The sequence below is a fragment of the Saccopteryx bilineata genome, chromosome 7 (genome assembly GCF_036850765.1).
Source record: "Saccopteryx bilineata isolate mSacBil1 chromosome 7, mSacBil1_pri_phased_curated, whole genome shotgun sequence".
Lineage (NCBI taxonomy): Eukaryota > Metazoa > Chordata > Mammalia > Chiroptera > Emballonuridae > Saccopteryx > Saccopteryx bilineata.
The window spans coordinates 575,087-595,903 of record NC_089496.1 but is presented as its reverse complement, the minus strand read 5'-3'; the positions used below and the strand labels follow the sequence as shown (position 1 = coordinate 595,903).

General features: G+C 38.7%; 2 protein-coding genes across 11 annotated transcripts in view; one reads left to right on the top strand and one right to left on the bottom strand.

Moving 5' to 3' along the window:
* The window catches only part of CROT (carnitine O-octanoyltransferase), a 41,049-nt gene extending 33,730 nt beyond the window's left edge, over nucleotides 1-7,319 (top strand). For all 3 annotated transcript variants that reach the window (XM_066240444.1, XM_066240445.1, XM_066240443.1), the window contains exons 14-18: nucleotides 1,987-2,110; nucleotides 3,474-3,552; nucleotides 3,636-3,729; nucleotides 3,851-3,970; nucleotides 6,190-7,319. In XM_066240444.1, coding sequence (XP_066096541.1) covers nucleotides 1,987-2,110; nucleotides 3,474-3,552; nucleotides 3,636-3,729; nucleotides 3,851-3,970; nucleotides 6,190-6,310 — 538 coding nt within the window. In that variant the 3' untranslated portion in view covers nucleotides 6,311-7,319. The remainder of the gene's footprint in view (nucleotides 1-1,986; nucleotides 2,111-3,473; nucleotides 3,553-3,635; nucleotides 3,730-3,850; nucleotides 3,971-6,189) is intronic.
* A 1,894-nt stretch (nucleotides 7,320-9,213) lies between these two features.
* ABCB4 (ATP binding cassette subfamily B member 4) overlaps nucleotides 9,214-20,817 on the bottom strand; it is a 237,629-nt gene continuing 226,025 nt past the window's right edge. For all 8 annotated transcript variants that reach the window (XM_066240437.1, XM_066240430.1, XM_066240434.1 and 5 more), the window contains 6 exons: nucleotides 18,879-19,019; nucleotides 16,456-16,612; nucleotides 14,871-15,068; nucleotides 13,165-13,371; nucleotides 10,006-10,152; nucleotides 9,214-9,471 (listed from right to left, as the gene is read on the bottom strand). In XM_066240437.1, coding sequence (XP_066096534.1) covers nucleotides 9,265-9,471; nucleotides 10,006-10,152; nucleotides 13,165-13,371; nucleotides 14,871-15,068; nucleotides 16,456-16,612; nucleotides 18,879-19,019 — 1,057 coding nt within the window. In that variant the 3' untranslated portion in view covers nucleotides 9,214-9,264. The remainder of the gene's footprint in view (nucleotides 9,472-10,005; nucleotides 10,153-13,164; nucleotides 13,372-14,870; nucleotides 15,069-16,455; nucleotides 16,613-18,878; nucleotides 19,020-20,817) is intronic.

The following is a 20,817-nucleotide window of genomic DNA, read 5'->3' as shown; positions in this document are numbered from 1 at the left end:
TTTGCTCCCTTTTTACATTTTGTTGAATTCATAGTGTTTTTTTAATTATTCCATTTTATCTTCATAATCAGCTGTACTTGTTTTTTTAGTTGTTGCACTAGGATTTACAAAACACATCTTTAATTTATAGCAATCCACCCTCATGTAATATTTCCCACTTCCAGTATAAGAATCTTATAACTAAATGCTTATTTCGCTTCCCCCCATTCTCTGTGCTCTCATCATAGATTACACTTCTGCATATATTATAAACCTCACAATGTACTATTACTGTTTTTGCCTTAAGCAATTATCTTTTTTTATTTATGCTAAACTATGTATAAAATAAAACTTGCCATTTTAGTCATTGTTAAGTATCTAATCCAGTGGCATTAACTATATTCATAATGTTCTGCCACTATCACCCCAATATATTTTTAAATTATTTCATTACCCCAACAGAATCTGTACCCATTAAGCCATAACTTTCTAGCCCCCTTCTGCCTTAGACTATGCTAATCTCTAATCTACTTTTTGTCTCTATGAAGTTGCCTGTTCTAAGTATCTCCTATAAGTGGAGTTATATAATATTTATTTTTGTGTCTGGCTTATTTTTGTGAAGTAAGTTTTGAAATCTGGAAATGTGAGTCCTTCATCTTTGTTCTTCTTTTCAAGATTGTTTTGACTTTTCTGGGTTGCTTGAAATTCCATAAGAATGTTAGGATGGGTTTTTCCAGTTTTGCAAAAATGTCGTTAGGATTTTGATGATGATTATCTTGCATCTGGGAATGCTTTGGGTGGTATTGCCATCTTAACAATGTTGAGTCTTCCAATCCGTGAACACAGGGTCCCTTTCCATTCTTACTGCTTTTATTTTTAATGTGCTTTTAAAAAGTTATTTTGGTGATGTTTTAAATTTTTACTATACTTTCTCATTCACATTTTGAAAGGGTACTGTTCCATATCAGAGAGACAGCCTTACAGAACAGGAGAGGCTCCGTAACTCTGTTTGAGCCCTTTTAGTGCCCACGCCCCATCCTTTTACTCTCACTCCACTTGGTCTCTAACTCTAAACTCCAACTGCCAGGAATATAGGAGGGCTTTGTAGCTAACATCGCTTATCATTCTCCAACCCAGGAAAATCATCATCACTCTGGCAACTTCTTAAGTCATGCTTTTACTTAATTCTACAGTTAGTCATATTCTATATGAAGGAGCTAAAGGCTAAGGACTCTCTACTGTCTATTGCTGTATAACAAATTACCCTAACATTTAGTAGTTTAAAACAACAAACACATATCATCTCACTTTTTTTTTTTTTTTGTCAATTAGGAATCCAGCTTAGCTGGGTGCCTCTGACTTCAGGTGTGTTGTGAGGTTGTAGCCAGAGTGTCAGCCAGGGCTGTGTTCTCATTTGAGGGAGCTCCTCAGAGGGACTCTGCTTCCAGGCCCACTCACATGGCTATTAGCAGGGTTTAGTGCCTCCCAAGTTGCCTCCCAGAGGCCACCCTGTTTCCTGCCACCTGGGCCTCTCTGTAGGGCAGCTCCAGCTTGGCAGCTGGCTTTCCTCAGAGTAGGGGGTGAAAGCAAGAGAGAGCTCTCTTTGTAACCTAATTTCAGAAGTGATATCCCACCACTTGTATTCTTTTCATTAGAACTGATCACTGTGCCCGTCTCATATCCAAAGCGAGGGATATAAACAGCCAGAGGCAAGGACCACTGGGGGCAGGTGGTACAGGGGGCACCTACTACAGACTCCAGTGTGCACAACCTGACAGCAGCCAGGCCTGTGAAACATTCCATAGTATACAGGCCCTGGGTACCAGAGCTCATTTTGTTATTTGATATTGGAAATAGCTTTTTTTTTTTGAAAATCCCAACTGTAGTCTATATTATAGACCTTAGTCTCTGACCAAAGCCAGCTTTATTAGGTAAAATGTCTTTTTACTAACAGTAGAGCATTTCCTTTATTCAGATTCATTGTCTTATTTTCATTTTTTCTTGTAGCCCTGGATGCTGCTATGAAACGGCTATGACAAGATATTTTTATCACGGCCGTACCGAGACTGTGCGGTCCTGTACGGTAGAAGCAGTCCGGTGGTGCCAGGCCATGCAGGATCCTTCTGCCAGTGTGAGCATCTGAAAAGAAGAATAACAGAATTTGTTTGTTCTAAGGGAAACTTAGCCCTTAAATAATGAGCTTCTTTATCTCAGTTCCCCTGGATCAGGAAAATACTTTGTTTTTTTTTTTCCCTGTAGTTTTCAAAACATTTATTTGTTCATTTGCCAGTGAAGTATGTACTTGGAAAGAATAGGACACAGGACTCCTGAGAAGAAGCCCATTAGTGTCTTTTTTAAATTTTATTTTATTTTGTGACAGAGAGATAGAGAGAGGGACAGACAGAGACAGACAGGAAGGGAGAGAGATGAGAAGCATCAGTTCTTTCTTCACTGCAGCACCTTAGTTGTTCATTGATTGCTTTCTCATATGTGCCTTGACCTGAGGGGGCTACAGCAGAGCAAGTGACCCCTTGCTCAAGCCAGCGACTTTGGGCTCAAGCTGGTGAGCTTTGCTCAAACTAGATGAGACTGTGCTCAAGCCAGAGACCTCGTGGTTTCGAACCTGGTCTCCGCGTTCCCGTCCAACGCTCTATCCACTGCGCCATGGCCTGGTCAGACTGGTATCATTTTCTAGGCAAAATATCTTCAATACCTTGAGTATTTCACAACTGTTTTTTTAAAATTTTTATTTATTGATTTTACAGAGAGGAGAGAGAGAGGGGTGGGGAGAACAAGAGGTATGAATGCATAGTTGCTTTTACTTTGTTATTGATTTGCTTGTGGTGTGTGCCTTGACTGGGCAAGATCAGGGTTTCAAACTGGCGATCTGGGCATTCCAAGTTGACGCTCTGTCTCCTGCACCACCACAGACCAGGCATATTTCACTACTATTGATCTACCTTCAGAATAACACCAGTAAAATGCTGGCACTATGAAAGTGCCTTTAAAAGGAAGTTTTTCTTAATGTGGTTGACTGTTTTTGAAATCACAGATTCTTGTTTTCATATAGTAGAACCAGAATAGTTTTATATGTTTTGTTTTATACTTTTTCTGTTGGAAGCAGTTAGACAACAGGGTAGTTCTTTCCCACTGCTATTTTGGCATCGCACTCATTTTTTTGCTTTTGATAGACATAGTATAGTATATGTATGTTAATTTAACTTCATAGACCTGCATCGTTTTCACTTATGTTAACTGTTCTTGAGTTTGCAATCCTAGTTGCTTCTTCCCTTACCTTGAACAAGATGCAAGTATGTGGGAAAGAAAAGGCTGTGGAACAAGCAAGAAAAAGACACAGAAGCATGTGTTTAAGGTCTTCCTGGGAAACCTTTTCTCTCTCAAATTACCCCAAACCTGATGACTCTGAGCTCAGGTTTGTTTGTTTGGTATCTATACAGTGTGTTATTTAAGGATCTCTTGATTTTTTAACACAGCGTCTTGAGCGGGAGCGAAAGATGTTACAAGCTTTTGCAAAACATAATAAAATGATGAAAGATTTTTCAGCTGGAAAAGGTACCTATATTGTAATTATCCTGACTTTAAAAAATTCTCTCATGTTGAAAACTTTGTAACTTCAGGTGTGGGGTTTGTTGCAGGGTTTGACCGCCATCTTCTAGGTCTTTCTCTCATAGCGGAAGAGGAGGGGCTGCCAGTTCCGGAGCTCTTCACAGACCCGCTCTTCTCCAGGAGGTAATATGATGGAGGCTTTTATAAGTTTGCTAGTTACTTCCTTTTTCCTGAATGTTCAAAGCTCTTCAGAAACAATGTAAACTTCTGTAAGCCTAGTGTATCTTTACTTTGTGTCACCCAGTGGAGGAGGTGGGAACTTTGTTCTCTCAACGAGTCTGATTGGTTATTCAAGAGTCCATGGAGTGGTGGTCCCCATGGTGCACAATGGCTACGGAGTTTTCTACCGCATCAGAGACGACAGGTGAGGCCACTTTCTTTATTCTTACTGTGCTATAGAGTGGGAAAGCTGTCTTTTGTTTGACTGTCTTTACTGCGCTGTGATTCTGATTGTGCTGTCTCGCCTGTTGCTTGGTAATGGTAGTTATTTTTACCATGTAGGCGTTTACTGTGTTTTTGTTTCTCTGTCCTGCTTTCAAGGCATTGCCAAATCAGTCCTTTAGGTGTTTTATGCAGAATAAATACTGTTTAAGGTTGATTCAGTGATCATATCATCATCCTCAAAAGTCAGTGCACATATAGGCATGTTTGTTCTACCCACAATGGTTTATGGTAAGTTCAGATAAAATTTGAGAGCCTGTAAATATGCAACGGTTCATGTAATCATAGACAGTAATAATGAGGTAAGACAAGAAACTAGATAATTTATATTAAAAAGAAAGTTTTACCAATTCAGATGCAATTCATTCGTTTAAGTTTGTGGAAAGAGTAAGGAAGAAAATATTAAAACGTGGTAGGGGCAAAAGAGGTGAAGAACAAGGTAATGTGGAATTGCTAGAAGGGTTTGAAGGTCACGACACACAGTCTGGCAGGTCTCACAGGGACCTTCCAAAGCATGGGAGGCTTTATAAAAAATAATGTGGCTGCATTTAGCACGTAAATAGGTTAAGCAGACTTGGAGGCACTTCAGATGGAATGTGAAAATTTGGAATGATAATATGTATGCTGTATTTCAGTTTCTACTTTGTTTTTATTTTTCTTTATGGTCAGTGTTATTCAGAATTTTATCGTCTGCTCTGATGTCAAGTGTGATAGTCTGTTATACCAGTGATACTTGAATTTGTTAATATCTTCGTGCTTGGATAATTAATGTATTCTCATAGTATTCAGTTTGTGTACATTAACCTAACCTACAAATTAAAAGTTGAATGATAAAGGTAAAACATGGATCTTATTATCAGAATAAAGGGTCAGAGGTCTAAAATCATCACCATATACAGAAAATATGTAAGCATTCTAACATATTCCCTGACAAATAGTGGATTCCATGTTGCATGCAATGATGAGAGTTTTGGCCAGATAAATGGGGGCTCTCCAACTTTTCGAAAAAGACATTTTTAGTGATCCTGGGACAGAACTTCCATTCTGTCATTCAGAAAATGTTTAGTGAGAATTTCCTGTCTCGCCACATATTGTTTTAGGTGCTAAGGACACAAGACAGACAAGATCCCTTTTTCTTATAGATTTTTTTTTCCTGTTCAGGCAAGAGGGACAAAAGCAATTAAATAATCAGGAGAACTTCCCATTGTGGTTTCATCATTATGTACTGAGCCAGAGCATGTTTTTACTTAATTCTGCTTATTGAAAGTACATGTCAAAGATCTACACTACTGTCTTTTCAGTGATGTGAGAATTGCATGGTTGTCTATAAGCTTTACATTACACAACCTTTTGATTTTAACTTGGGCTTTAATGCATGTTTTGCTATAAAAAAATGTGAGTGTCTGGAAAAGAAAAGGCTAGTTCCAGGAGAGTTAGTAGCCCAATTTCTACTCTTGAGCCCACAGGAAGCCGGCTTCTTTCCTGTTTCCTTCAGCTTCTTGGGCCAATTCCTCTGTCGGATGGGGGATTTCTCCATCAGGAGCACCGAGGAGATGGTAGAAGATGGTCCTAAGAGTTTCTCTCTGGCTTTTCTAGAAATAGCTTTTTATCCTCTTATACCTCTCTATTTTATTTTATTTTTTTTTACTCTCTTCTAGTGTTGTATTCTTCTTTAAAAATAGTGCAAGTTCCATTGCAAACTACAACATGAATTCATATTCCCCCTCATTCCATTTACAGCATGTTTAGGAAGGTCTTTTTCAGGAAGAGGGAAGTTGTTTGTTTGGTACAGTCAGACCTTGCTCCAGAGCATTCGTGAGCTCTGACTAGTTTTTTGTTCCCTCTTGTCCTTAGTCTCTAGTCACATAGTGAACTAGGTATTCCTAGCATTATGTCCAAAGATGGCTCTCCTTTCCGTTGTCAGGTTACACTTACCTAGTGTCAGCAAGAATTCATACTTCATATATACTGCTCACAAGAATTAGGGGATATTTTATCACTTCATATTCATTTTGAAATATCCCCTAATTTTTGTGAGTATACTAACAACAGACAGAATAAAGGTCATCATCATCACTTGGAGCCTTTTTGTGTTGCGATTTTTTGTATAGTACCTAATCATTTGTTATTTGTGCTTCACAGGTTTGTTGTGGCCTGTTCAGCCTGGAATTCATGTCCAGAGACTGATGCTGAAAAGCTAGTTCAGCTGATTTTCTGTGCTTTCCATGATATGATACAGCTGATGAACCCTGCTCATCTTTAGAGACAATTATTCATTAAGCACTTAACCAAAATGCTGGCAGTGGGTTGGTGAGGTGAAGTAGGAAGGAATGATGACTTGAAGGAAATGTAGACATTAGTAATAGAATCAAGCTCTCTGCATTATTCTCACATAGAAAGTAGAAATATCCCTTTCAGCTTCCTGTGATGCAGCAGCAATGCAAATTTTGATATAGTGAAGATAGAACTATGCAAAGTTTAAGGTAAGCCTCAACAATGCAAATCAACAAATTTTAACAATTCAAGTCTTACTTTAACTTTTAAGTATTTTTATTGGTACCTGTATAGGTTATAATTCTCTCCCTGGGTATCATTGTAGAGCAGCAATTTTCAACCTTTTCATCTCATAGCACACATAAATGAATTACTAAAATTCTGCAGCACACCAAAAAATAAATATTTTTGCCAGTCTGACAAAAATGAAATAGGACGACTTTTGTGTTGCCTTTTGTCATTTTTTTGACAATTGAGGGAAAAGAGGTCAGTGCTCCTGACTAGTCAGATATTGCATGTGTTTTAAAATTCTTGCAGCACACTGGTTGAAAATCACTGTTGTAGGGTCTGTCTTTCAAGCACTTTAACATTTTGTAGTTGCCAAAGGGTATGAAATATATGACTGAATGTTAATTTTCTTGAAATGTGTTTCACATTCACCACAGGCCTATAAACTTGCTCTTTTTAGGGAAGACCACTACAATTTAATGGTGATCTAACAAAAATAGTTCATTGAATAGATGGAAGAATTAAGTTGTAGTTAGGGAGGTTTACGCCCTCTGACACGTATTTAAAAAAAAAAAGCCTAACAAAATTCATTTTAGTATATACTGTTGTAATTAGTTTTGTGAATATAAAATTAAAGCACTTATATTTAAAATTAGTAGTCAGAATTAATGACTTTAAAAAATTAAATATTGAATTAGAGTCTCAGTATTTGTTTCTCCTCTGTTCTATTTTGTAGTTTCTACACTCAGAAAATAAAACTCTCAAAATTATATAGCGTTCTGTTTAAGTGGCTCATTCCTCTTTGACCTTATACTTTCTGAGCTGTTACATACTATATAATAGACTGCCCCAAACTTACTATCTCCCAACAGTATATTCTTTCTCGTGATTGTGTCAGCTGACCCAGCCCGTGTGTGACCCAGGGCTGGTCTGCTGAGTCTAAGATGGCCGCAGCACTCACTGTTCAGCGACTTGGTGGCTGGGACTCTCTCTCCACATGGTGTCTGATCACCCAGTATTCTAATGTGTACTGCTGTACTTGGCAGTGGGAGTGTTCTAAGAGGGAAAGGTAGAAGTTGCAGGGCCTCTTGAGGCCTAGGCTTTGAAGTCATATGATGTCACATTTTTGCATCCTGTTGGTCCAGATTTAAGGGGTGGAGGAAAGCCTCATCTTTTATAAGAGGAGCAGCAAAGTCATTTTCTAAATGACTTTGTAAATGTGAATGAGTAGGCACAAAAGGGGACATGATTAATTGGGGCTATTTTTGTAGCACGCTGTCACATAATGGTTACAATGTATGTCCTGCTTATTCTTACATTTTCATATGTTTTGAATTTGGTAAGACTGTATTATCATTTCTTTGTGAAAACATTCAGAGTTGGCTGATTGGGCATTTGATATCAGCACTATAGTCCTTTTCCTCACTGGTACAATTTGGTAGACTAAATTTCAAGGCACTTTAGAATCACTTGGTTGATTGTTTTAAAACAATATCTAAAGAGCTGGGTGTTTCAGAACCTGATCACTTCCTGACGAGGTTTCCTTTTTACTCTTGCCGACACTTGTCCCTGCATAGCCGACAATGAGAACCCACCTGAACACTTTGTACAGAGATCCTTGGGCCTCAACCCAGACCTACTGTGTCAGAATTTCCAGGGACAGAGGCCCCATCATCTTCATGGGGCAAGTTTGGGAATAATTACACAAGAGTAGGTTGCATTCTGTGCACGTTGAGTCAGTGTGCTAATGTGCTCTCTGCCCCACTCTTCTCTTGATTAATCTGAATTGTGTACTGATAAATATGGTTGCATTTGAAACATCTTTGGTGACAGTATATGGTTTACTACAGGTACAAGAACTTGGTTTGAATAGTTTACTGACCTAAACAACTTGTCACACCAATGAGAATTGATATTGCTGCAGAAATCATGGAAGAAACATGACAATGTGGTTAGCTTCCAAGAGTTGCCTGGAATATTTCTTTTTACCTTTCATCTAAATATAGCTGCTGCTTCTTAGGAGAAGTGGATTCATTCTGGGAATATAAGAATTATTTGTAAAAAGTAGTGCATTTGCTATGGAAATAGCATTTTATTGTTGATCTTTTCAATGTTACAAATTGCACTAATAGATAATATGCAATAATTATGAGTTTTAAAAATGTCTTTAAATGCAGCACTTAATGATAGGTCTCTTTCTGCCTTATGATGTGTGCCAGCAAATAGCTTGTCCGAGGGGAATTTCACTTTTTGTTAGACTATCATAAAACCGGGGATACATTCACTTTAAAAACTCAATGCCCCAGAAAAATAATTTAGAAATCTGCCAGTAGATAGAGGAGGTTTTTGAACAATTTATGGTTTTTTTGTACATGGGAAAATTGTTTTCCAAAACATCCTGTCATCTCCCTACCTATTTAGGACAGTAACAATTTTACCTGTCTGTGGCTGCTATGAAATTCTACAGCTTTTATACCTGAACTTTGCTCTTTTTCCCCCCTATGTTTCTCATAAGTCAGAAAGAGCAAGACTGTTTTCACAGTCCATCAAGAAACATGTCTTGATGATTTATAACTCTGGAATTTCAAATGCTGTAATATAAAACCCCAAAGTGGATACACCTGTACTTTATGATGACTTAGAAACTTCTTTCACAAGTCAGCAAAAGTTGTAAAATGATTTGAGTTTATTTCTGAGATACACTGTAACAAGAGTTCATAAGTTCTGTGTCCTGGGCTGGACACTGACCATGGAGAAATAGATGCCCTTCTGCGCCAGCAGCTGCTGGTGGGTGCCATGTTCCTTGATCTTGCCGTTCTGAAACACCACAATCAGGTCTGCGTTCTGGATGGTGGACAGGCGGTGGGCGATCACAATGCAGGTGCGGCCTTCCCTGGCTTTGTCCAGGGCTTCTTGGACAACCTATTGATAAATTAGAACAGATGCCTTATCTTAAAAATTGTGTAAATAAGTATTAGCATGAAAGGAAATTAGAAAACTTTTACCATCCCTGCAAGAAAATTTTTAATTTATCTGTGAATCTTACACTTTATGCATATATATTTATATAATTGGACATTATATCTAGTTCCTTTAAATTATAATTAAAATGGATGCTCACTATAAATACTAATCTTCACAAATATTTAAAATTCCTAACTAATCACAATATATTTTACTTAACTAGTTCCCCTTTAATAAGTATCCTGTTTTCCAGTTTTTCCACTAGAGTTAATGAGCTAAAAATGATTTACACAGCCTTTTCTATTGAATGCTTTATTTTTAATGTGTTTCTAAAAGTAATATGATAATTTTAGAAAAAATTGAAAAATACTGAAAGGAAAAAGAAAACCTATCTCAAAATAACCACTGTCTCTATTTCTATTGACTTTTCTGTGCTTACGTATTTCTTATGGTTACTGGCACAAAAGTGGGACACGAGGCTGGCGGCCCTACTTTTTCACTCTCAGTGTCCAGCGCCGATGTGGCTTCGTCCAGCAGCAGGATACGAGGCTGTCTGATGAGGGCCCGGGCGATGGCGATCCTCTGCTTCTGGCCTCCTGAGAGCTGAGTCCCTTTATCTCCCACTCGTGTGTCATATTTCTGCAAGTTGGTCATGAATAAAATTAATCAAGTTTGCACCTAGAAGAATTACTGATGGCATACTCATAAACTTTTACTTCTTAACCTATGATAGTGCTACTTACAAGGAAAAAAATTTTGGAATCAATAAAAGGTTTCTGTAACAGCTACATCGTCCATTTAATGTGGGTTTTTCCCCCGTTTAACAGGATGTTTTCAAAATCAAAATAGAAAACTAGTGACTAGTTCTCAATGATATTCAGCAGATTCTCAAATTCCTAACATTATAGTGTCAGCTGCTGTCACTAGAGTACAAAAAGGTTAAACGTTAAAGTTTAATGTTAAAATTTTTTTTTAATTTGATATAGTCACAGGATCCACAAGGAGCCCAATTTATTCTTTTAAATTCATTCATTCACTTAAGTATTCACTGAGTACCTGTTATGCCCAGAACTGTGGGAAGTGTAAAAAATGAATTCAGCTTTATTCCTACCCTGAAGGAACTTAAAATCTAAAGAGAAAAAAATACATATACAGCATTCACTAACAGGGCCAGTAAGTACCAAGCGAGCAGTTCACGCAACACGCCGTGACAAAGGAAAACCAACAGCGAGGTCAGGGGGGAGAAGGGAAACGGTGCCTCTGCAGGGAAGTTGGGAAGCTCAACACCGAGAGAACATTCTAAGCCAAAAAGGCATAGGCTGAGTAAAAGTACAAATTGAGTCACAGTGAACTGCATTCAGTGTATATACCATGTGAATTGATGTCCTAAAATCCAATGTCAGTTAAATAAAAGCTGAAGCTTTAACATTTTTCTGTTCAATCATAGCCAACATTTGAAGTCAATGACTGTGTGTTAAGGGTTAGTAAGCCTAACTAACATGGGTTTAATTTTATTTCTGAATGTGACTTCTAATCATAGTAGAATATAACAGTAAAAAGTAAGCTGTCCTTCAGTTTAATCCAGTAGTAGACCCTAGGTGCTAGACAAGGGCCACAAGATGAATGACCCCTGCCCTCATTTTGGGGATCTCAAGTCATCTTTCCAGGGCTACTCAAGTTGACCAGTTCCAAAAATGTTTCACTGACCTCTCACCTTTGGTATGTTGCAAATCCAGATTGACATCACCACACTTAGCCTACACTCGTAGCAGCTCTAATGAGGGAGGAGGGAGTATTGGGGGCCAGGGAGCTGGAGAGCACATGTCCACACCAAAGGAATAAAATGAGTCATTAGAGAAAAACCACCTTATACCAAAGTTAACTCAAAATGAAGCATGAACTTAAATGTAAAATGCAAAACCATAACTTTTTTGGGGGGAGAACAGAGGAAATCCTTAGATCCTGGGGCTACACAAAGAACCGTTAGACTACACCAAAAGCCCAATCTATAAAAGGGAAAATCTGATGAACTAACTACATTTCATCACTTCAATTCTGGCTCCGCACAAAACCCCATTAAAGAGGTGAAAAAGGCAACAGACGGAGAAAATATTTGCAAACTAATACCTGACAGAGGACTAATAACTAGAATACATAGAAATCTGTCAAAACTCAACAGCAGAAAAACATTAGAAAATGGGCAAGGGACATGAAGAAACATCTCACCAAGGAGGAAATATAGATGTTAAATAAGTATATAAAAAGATGTTTGACATCATTTATAATGTTATGCAACACATCATATGCAAATGATGTTGCATTATCAGTGCAAATTAAACCACAATGGGATCATATCTCACCTATCAGAATGGTAAAAATATATTTCTCTATAGCTATCTAGTAACAGCAAATGCTGGCAAAGATACAGAGAAACTATCACAGACTTGCTGGTAGGGATGTAAAATGGCACGGCCATTCTTATAAAATTCAACATGCAATTTACCACGTGGCCCAAGAGTTGCACTCCTAGGCATTTCTGCCAGAGAACTAAAAACTCGGGTTTACACTGCCTGACCTGTGGTGGCGCAGTGGGATAAAGCGTCGACCTGGAACACTGAGGTTGCCGGTTCGAAACCTTGGGCTTGCCCGGTCAAGGCACATATGGGAGTTGATGCTTCCTGCTCCTCCCTCCCCTTCTCTCTCTCTCTCTCCTCTCTCTCTAAAAATTAATAAATAAAATATAAAAAAAATTTTTGAAAAAAAAAAAAACTCGGGTTTACACTAATACTGGTATACAAATATTTAGAACAGCTTTCTTCTTAATAGCCCTAATCTGGAAACAGGTGAAAGGTTAAACGAGGCAGGTCCAGACCATGGAAGCCTACTCAGCAATAAAGAGGAATAAACTATAGATACACTTCAGGGACTTAGGCTGCAAGAGAAAAGCTCATATCAAAAGGCTACTAGCTGATGTTTATGTAACATTCTTAAAGTAGAAACTTACAGCAATGGAGAAGTTCAGGTTGCCGGAGACTGGGGAGAGAAAGGACGGAAGGAGGGGCATGTGGCATAAAGGCAACACGAGGGATCTTTGTGGTGACAGAAATGCTCAGCCTTGACTGTGATAGTGGATGGATACATGAGTGTACACGTGCAACACGACTGCATAGAGCTAAGTACACACGTATACAAATGGGTACAATAAAACTGAGGAAGTCTGAAAAAGAGTGCTTTGTATCAATATCAATAGCATGGTTGTTTTGCCATTTTGTCACTGGAGGGAAACTAAGTAAAGGGTACATAAAATCTATCTATTCCGTACAACTGTATGTGAATCTATTATATCAAAACTAAAGTGTTTAATTAAAAGAAAGTATAAGGAATAAACCAAACATGGCACAGTTTGAATGCAGCCTGCAACTGCCAGTTTGCATCCTGAGATACAGTACATCAATTTAACATCACCTTATTTGCTTCTCATGATATCTATATGAGGTAGACATAAGGAAAATTGGTATTATATAAGTTCAGTGTCTTGTTCAAGGTCAGAGAGCTAGTAAATGCTAGTAAATAGACACATTATGTTACAAGACTTTGTTGGAGTAAGACTTCAGGAACAATTTCACCCTAGGAAGTTACCAGTTAACTTACCTGGGGTAAGGTCTCGATGAAAGGATGTATGTTGGCTGCTTTGGCTGCACTCATAATTTCATCCTGTGATACAACCCGACTGTTGTCTCCATAAGCAATATTCTCAGCAATGCTATAGTCAAACAGTATGGGTTCCTGGGATACGATTCCGAGTTGGGCTCTCAGCCACTGGACGTTCAGTTTCTTTGCATTTTGACCATCTAGGAGCTGAAAACCAAAATCCACAATGTATAAGAAGAGCTTGAAAAGAAAAAGAACTAAGCAGTGAGTTTTTAGATTAACCATCTGGAGGATTTTGTTGCATGTGGGCATCAGCAGTTTGTGAAATACCAAGCCTCACAGCCTCTAAAGACTTATACTGTTGGAGGCCAACAAAGCCAACAAAATGATTTTTACAATGATTATGCCATCCTTCCTTCCTTCTTTCCTTCCTTCCTAGAGAGGAGATAGTGAGACAAACTCCTGCATGCACCCCAACTGGGATCCACCCAGCAACCCCATCAGGGGCTGGTGCTCAAATCAACCAGGCTATCCTCAACGCCCAGGTCCAACACTCAGACCAACCAAGCCACTGGCTGCAAGAGGGGAAGAGAGAAGAGGGAGAGGGGAAGGGAAGCAGATAGTCGCTTCTCATGTGTGCTTTGGCTGCAGAACAAACCTGGGATGTGCACATGCCAGGCCGATGCTCTATCCACTGAGCTAACTGGCCAGGGCCAACTCCAACCTCTTTATTTGGCTTTATTCCCCTCTTGTGGGCACAAGAGAACAAAAAGCAGATTCTGAAAGTTGGTTACCTCTTGTCCTACTTCTGCTTCTCTTTTCCCTGAGAACTCCAAGCCTTTTCTCTTTTTGACAGCACAAAGGACAAAAGTTCAAGGGAAAGTGAACAAGCTCAGGGCAGTGTCTTTGGGAGAATGGTTTGGTTGGTGGTAGTTTGTTTTGTATTGGTTTTCTGTAAGCAGAAGTCATGATACTTCTAGAAGGAACACACACTAGTCCAGCTTGTCGTGACCTCTCAGTAAAAAGTACCACCACAGCCTTAGCAGTGTGTACCTAGAGAATATTGAGCTAGTTTGCCTGTATTCATAAATGCAGAGTAATTATAATGGTGGAAGTGTAAGATTTTTTTCCCCAAAAGAAGTAACTACGCACGGTTTAACCCTTTGGGGGTGGTCTTCGTGGGGATAGACTCCCAGAGCTATGTCAGTGGGGACTGTCCCAAGGTCATAGAAGAGGCAGACATTATCAGAGCCATGTCTTCGCTTATGGAAGGGAGCCAGGGATAGATACCAGGAAATCAATGATGAGAGCCCAGTATAGAAGGGCTGAAGGGGAGGGTCAAAGCCAGAGAGCCTAGAGTTCAAGGTGAGAGAAAGAAGGCAAAGCAGAAGGGGGCGAGGAGGGAACAGGCAGGCACTCGCCTCTCCCCGGAGCCTACTGAGAATTCTGGCAGGAGTTTGTGCTTACCTTTACTAACCAGGAACTGAGGGTTTATTTAGGAGGATAAGGCTGGCTTAAAAGGCCCATGGCTGGTGGAGGTCAATTTCATATTTGTCTGACTGTAGGTACCCATGTAGGGTTTATAGAATGTTATTGCATCAAGTAGGATTGGGGGTCTTGTCCATTTTTTTCCATTATGAGGATATTGGTTAAGCCACTTGAAATATAGCCTTAAATAGGTCACTAATTTAAGAAAGTGTGCTCACCACTGTCCCGGCCAAAGGGTCATAGAAGCGCTCAAGGAGCTGGACCACCGTGCTCTTCCCACAGCCGCTGCTGCCCACCAGGGCCAGGGTCTGGCCCTTCTTCACCTCCAGGCTCAGCCCCTGAAGCACAGGCACGTCTGGCCGGGTGGGGTAGTTGAACACCACTTCATTAAATGTTATATCTCCTTCAACCTTATCCTAAAAACAAAGTTTTTAATGTTGCATTATAATTGGTCTGCTAATGATTGTAATAATTTTTATTTCAAGGAACTAACACCAAAGACAGTAGTAGAAAAACATAAAATTCATATTCAGTGCACATGCTAGCACTAGTTAATATTGATGGGATATGCTAAGTGAAATAAGCCAGGAAGAGAAAGAAAAATACTATATGACCTCACTCATTTGAGGAATCCAATGAACAATGTGAACTGAGGAACGGAACAGAGGCAGAGGCGGGATCAAAGGGACAAAAGAAGGAAAGCAGACAGAGGGAAAGGAGGTGAGAGGATTCGATCAGAGAAGGGGAAAAGATTGGTGAAATTATATACACATAACAGCATTATAGAGAGCAGGACAGTAAATCCTTGAGGGAAGGGGGGAGAGAGTTGGGGGGCAGGGGGCAAGGGTGATGTTGAGGAAACATGGGGGTGGGGGAATGTATTCTGTGGGACACTTGAATCTATGTAAACACAATAAATTAAAATCAATTTTTAAAAAGGTGGATGATCAAATCATTAATAAAATTAATAAAAAAGTATTGATGGGAAATTGTTATGTAAAATGAGGGTGGGAGTTGGGGGTACAGGTTACATTAGGCCATCACATTACAGAGAGTTGTTGCCTACACTTGATTGCTGACTTATTTAAGACAAATATTTAGCTTTCTCAGATGATGATTTTGGAGGCTAGAGCCAACCCAGTGTCTAACAGTTCAAAGGCTGGGAATCTAAGGCAGTTTCTACCTGTGCCTCAGTGGCAGCCCTGGTCAAGCCCAGACAGCCTCTTTCTCTCCTTCTCCTTATCTCACCAGGCACAGCAACGTTTTCAGACCATGAAATATCGGATAAAGCCCTAGAAAAACTAAGTCCTCAACTGTTTCCCCACACTGCTTCTGGTGCATTTAAATGTACAGCAGCTTGTGTCATGTGAAGACACCTCCAATCTGAATTTAACTTTGGAAATTGTATAGAATTATTACTCACTGTGAATAGAGTGGCTTTCTTACTAATTGTAATTCAGTCATTACAAGATGTGATTAAAGCCAAATTGCTAATGGTGTTTACATGCAGAACTATATGTATATACCTTCATGCAAAAATGACAGTTTTCATAAAAAAATATATCCAGTTCCAGAACATTTGGAAATTTTCTTTTTCACTTTTGATGTGCTAAACTTCAGAGTTATTGAAACCCCTTATGAAATTTTTAAATGCCAGGAAAGTTGGACAAGTATTAGTTCTGTAAATACCACAAAGATAAATAAATGTCCGTGGAATCACTAGAAATTTATCCTGTAATTACGATCTAGCAAACCATTGGGAAAAAATGTAACCAAGCAGTCATAAGGTAGCAGAGAACTCACAGGCCTCAGGCCTTCTTCACCATAGCTGTCAATCAAAGGTTGTCTTTCAAACAGCATGAATAAGTGGGCTGCAGACAGCTTGGCCTTGGCATAGTCTGGAGCAAAGGAACTCGCGTGTCCCAGAGCCACTGCACCAAACACAATCGCTGAAAACACCCTGGACCAGAAGAAGAGGAATTAAAAATTTAACCTGTATAATTAGCTCCATGATGTTGAAAAGTTCAAAGATATACTTGCTTACCAATGCGATATTCATTTACTGCCTTAAGTCATGCCTGCACCCCACCTCGCCCTAGCCACGCACATTCCTATGAAATTTCAGTAACAAAGGAAATCTAGAGGAGGAGGTTTCTTTCTTCCTTAGAAGCCTCTAATTTCCTAGAATTATTGTAACTTTCCCAAGTTCTGTTTTGGAAGTTGCTTATAACTGAATCTGATTTGTGATCGCAAGTAATTTTGAGAACTAGTATACCCTATTCAGAGTTGAGGGAACCGAAGCACAGTACTTATTATGGGGCTTGATCAGCAGCAGACAAGAAGTGATGTTTCATTTCCTAGTATCTCTACAGCCCTGACTCCCAGTCTGTGGTTTCCTCTCCCACACAAACAATAATCACTGTCCTTAAAGATTTTTTATTAGGAAAAATAAGCCTTTCCTAGAAATCGCTTTTCTTTTATAATTAAAGTAATTATTGACACCACCCTGAAAAAACAGCTGTCCTGAGCTAAAGGTCTATTTTCCAATGAAAACATCTTTAAAGAGCGGACATGGATTGTAACAACTTTTAGGAAGAGCTAAAGCATCCCAGGGGCCAGCTCTCCACAAAGCTTTCCTCTGACCCCAGAGCTCTCCCAGAGAAAGGGGAGGAGTAGAAAATCTCTATCTACTAACAATGGAGAACTTAAAAAGTCTTTTCTTTCACCAAGTTTCTAAATCTAAGCTATTCAAGTGTGTTTTAAATACATGGGGATGCGAGTTGTGGGTATTGTAAAGGCTCTCCCTTAAATACTTGTAAGGATGGTAACAAAAATTAAATTTTAAAACGTGATGAAATCAGGTTTAGTTGCCTGGCTCTACTAGACACCCTGTAATCCAGCTTTAGCATGAAAGATGAAAACATTGTCTTCCACTTAACGGTATCTAGAATTTAACATTTTAGTGGTGAAAACGAAACCACAAGAAAGTAGGACGAATTTTCTCAATGATATTTTTCGAGACAAATAAAAATACTCCCAAGTTGTAAATCTCAGAGCTGAGCTGCATATCTCTATCTAATCATCCAAAACCACTCTCTACCCATCATTATTTTGTACTACTCCAGTGTGCAGAAGCTGACTCTTCACAGACTGTACCAATACTTTTCTTATCCTTTGGCATCTCATAGGGTTTGACAATGAAAGAGACTAGCGGGGAGTGAGAGGGCTGGAAGACAGTTAGGCCAGGGTATTTGGTTGGTTTCTTACTTGTTTGATTGTTGTGTCATTGTGTCCCTCCACCTAAAACAACAGAACCCTACACTGGGTCCTAAAAATCCTTCCCCCCCTTTGCCCTTTAGGCTTAGGGTTTTAGCAGTCTTAAACTGGGAATGATGAGGTGTTGATAGCTCTTCTGGGTACTACTGCTTTCCTTAACACTTCTCACACCTTTGTAAATAGACTCTTTAGCAAACTCTCCTTAATTACCCCATCTGCAATGACATTTGTTTCCTGCAGGGTTCCTGACTGATACAAAGATTATATACTTTTTTTACATGGTTATTTTAATTTTGGATGAAAATAAAGAACAGCTTTTAAACACTTTTGCTTTCCTTGTTTTGACCTTGTTCAATAAAAAGTTGTTCACTAGAGCTTTAAAATCATCCCATTAGAGCAGAAATATGCCAAGTGATCTTAAAAAGAATGGCTTCCCTTTGGCAAGACTAGACTACAACATATTTGAATGTATTTAGCATATTTTCTATTAGAAAGACTATTGGTTAGTCTTGTAAACCAAGAAAACATGAGAGAAATTAAAAGGCAAATGCTGGCAGACTCATCCCAAGTCTGGTTAGGTACAAACTTCAGCCAAGCATTCCCACCTCATTGACAAAGCCATATTTGGTTGCCAATAAAGAGTAAGCTATTTAACCCTCTGTTTTGAGTCTAAAGTCTTATTATACAGTAAGAAAATTGGCCATCTTCCTGTGTGGAGGTCTATGTATTACTAAAATTTTGGTTTATGATGATTTTTATGAGCTTGGTTAGTTTTTGTCTACTCCAATGATTACACTGTCCTTGGAATATTTAAAAGACCAGATTTCTGTAGTTAATTCAATTTTTCAACCTCATCTTAGAACAAGAGATTTGTTCCTCCTACTCTAAACATTTGCATAGATCTATTGAAACTTTATTATAGAATAATCTTAACATTTTAAGTTACTTACAGAATAACATCTTTGAAGAGCATATGTCCATTCACGATGAGATAGGCACCAAATCGAAAACAACCGGCATAGGAAAAATACATAAATGCTTGTGAAATACTAAAAGTAATCCCATAGATGTGTGCCTTCCTCACAGAATTTCTGAAAAGGAAATTAATGTATTCATAACCATCTCCTCAACCACTCTTAGCACTGTGTTGTTATGAGAGACCACAGCTTCTAAGTTTACTTGACCTGGGTTTAAATTATACTTCTAGTTACATTAGTTTAAGTAAGTGACTTAACCTTTCTATGTATCAGTTTTCTGAACTGTTCAATGGGGATAAGGAATATGATGCAGAATTGTTTTGAAAACTAAATAAACAGTATAAATGTCTAATAGTACCTAGTGGTTACTTAAGTGACAGCTGCTGTTATTACAGGTTAATATCTAATGACTCAGAAACAAGAGAAAAGCTCAAACAATTTAACATTACAATGAAACTAGAAAAAGAAACAACGAAGCTCAAAATTAGTAGAAGAAAGGAAATTATAAAGACTAGAGCAGAAATAAATGAAGTAGAGGCTAAAAAACACATAAGATCAATAAAACTAGGAGCTCTTTTTTTTTTTTTTTTTTTTTTTGTATTTTTCTGAAGTTGGAAACGGGGAGGCAGTCAGACAGACTTCTGCATGTGCCCAACTGGGATCCACCCGGCATGCCCACCAGGGGGCGATGCTCTGCCCATCTGGGGTGTTGCTCTGTCACACCCAGAGCCATTCTAGCGCCTGAGGCAGAGGCCATAGAGCCATCCTCAGTGCCCGGGCCAACTTTGCTCCAATGGAGCCTTGGCTGCAGGAGGGGAAGAGAGAGACAGAGAGGAAGGAGAGGGGGAGGGGTGGAGAAGCAGATGGGTGCTTCTCCTGTGTGCCCTGGCCGGGAATTGAACCCAGGACTCCTGCACGCTAGGCCGACGCTCTACCACTGAGCCAACCGGCCAGGGCTAGGAGCTGATTCTTTAAAAAGATAAACAAAACTGGTAAATTCTTAGAAAGACTCATCAAGAAAAAAAGAGAGGACCCAAATAAGTAAAATCAGAAGTAAAAATAAATAACAAAGGATATCATAAATACAAAGGATCATAAGAAAATACTATCAACAGTTATATGGCAACAAATTGGAAAATCTAAAAGAACTGGATAAATGTCTAACAAGACTGAATCTTTAAGAAATAGAAAATCTAAGTAGACCAATTACTAGTAATAAAATTGAATCAGTAATCAAAAAACTCCCAACAACAAAAGTTCAGGTCCACATGGCTTTACAAATGAATTCTACCACTCATTTAAAGAAGAGTTAATATCTAGCCTTCTCAAATTATTCCCAAAAGTCAAAGAGGACAGAATACTTCCAAATTCATTTTACAAGGTCAGCATTAATTTGATACCAAAGTCAGATGAAGAGGCTATAAAAAAATAAAATTACAGTCCCATATCCCTGATTAACAAAGATGTAAAAATTCTCAACAAAATGTTAGAAATCTGATTAAAACAATACATAAAAGTTTCATTCACTACAATCAAGTGAGATTTATTCCTAGAATGGCTTAATAAATCAATGTGATACAACACGTTAACAAAATAGAAGATGAAAATCTATGATCTCAATCAATGCAGAAAAAACATTTGACAAAATTCAACATCCATTAATGATTAAAAACTCTCAACAAAATGTGTATAGAGGGAACGTACCTCAACATAATAAAGGCTATATATGACAAACTCACAGCTAAAATCATAGTTAATGTTGAAAAGTTGAAAGCTGTTCCCATAAGATTAGGAACAAGACATCCATCCCACTCTCGCCTCTTTTGTTCAACATATGGAAGTCCTAGCCACAGAAATTAGGCAAGAAGATAGGGAAAACACATCCAAATTGAAAAAATAATGTTAATAAACT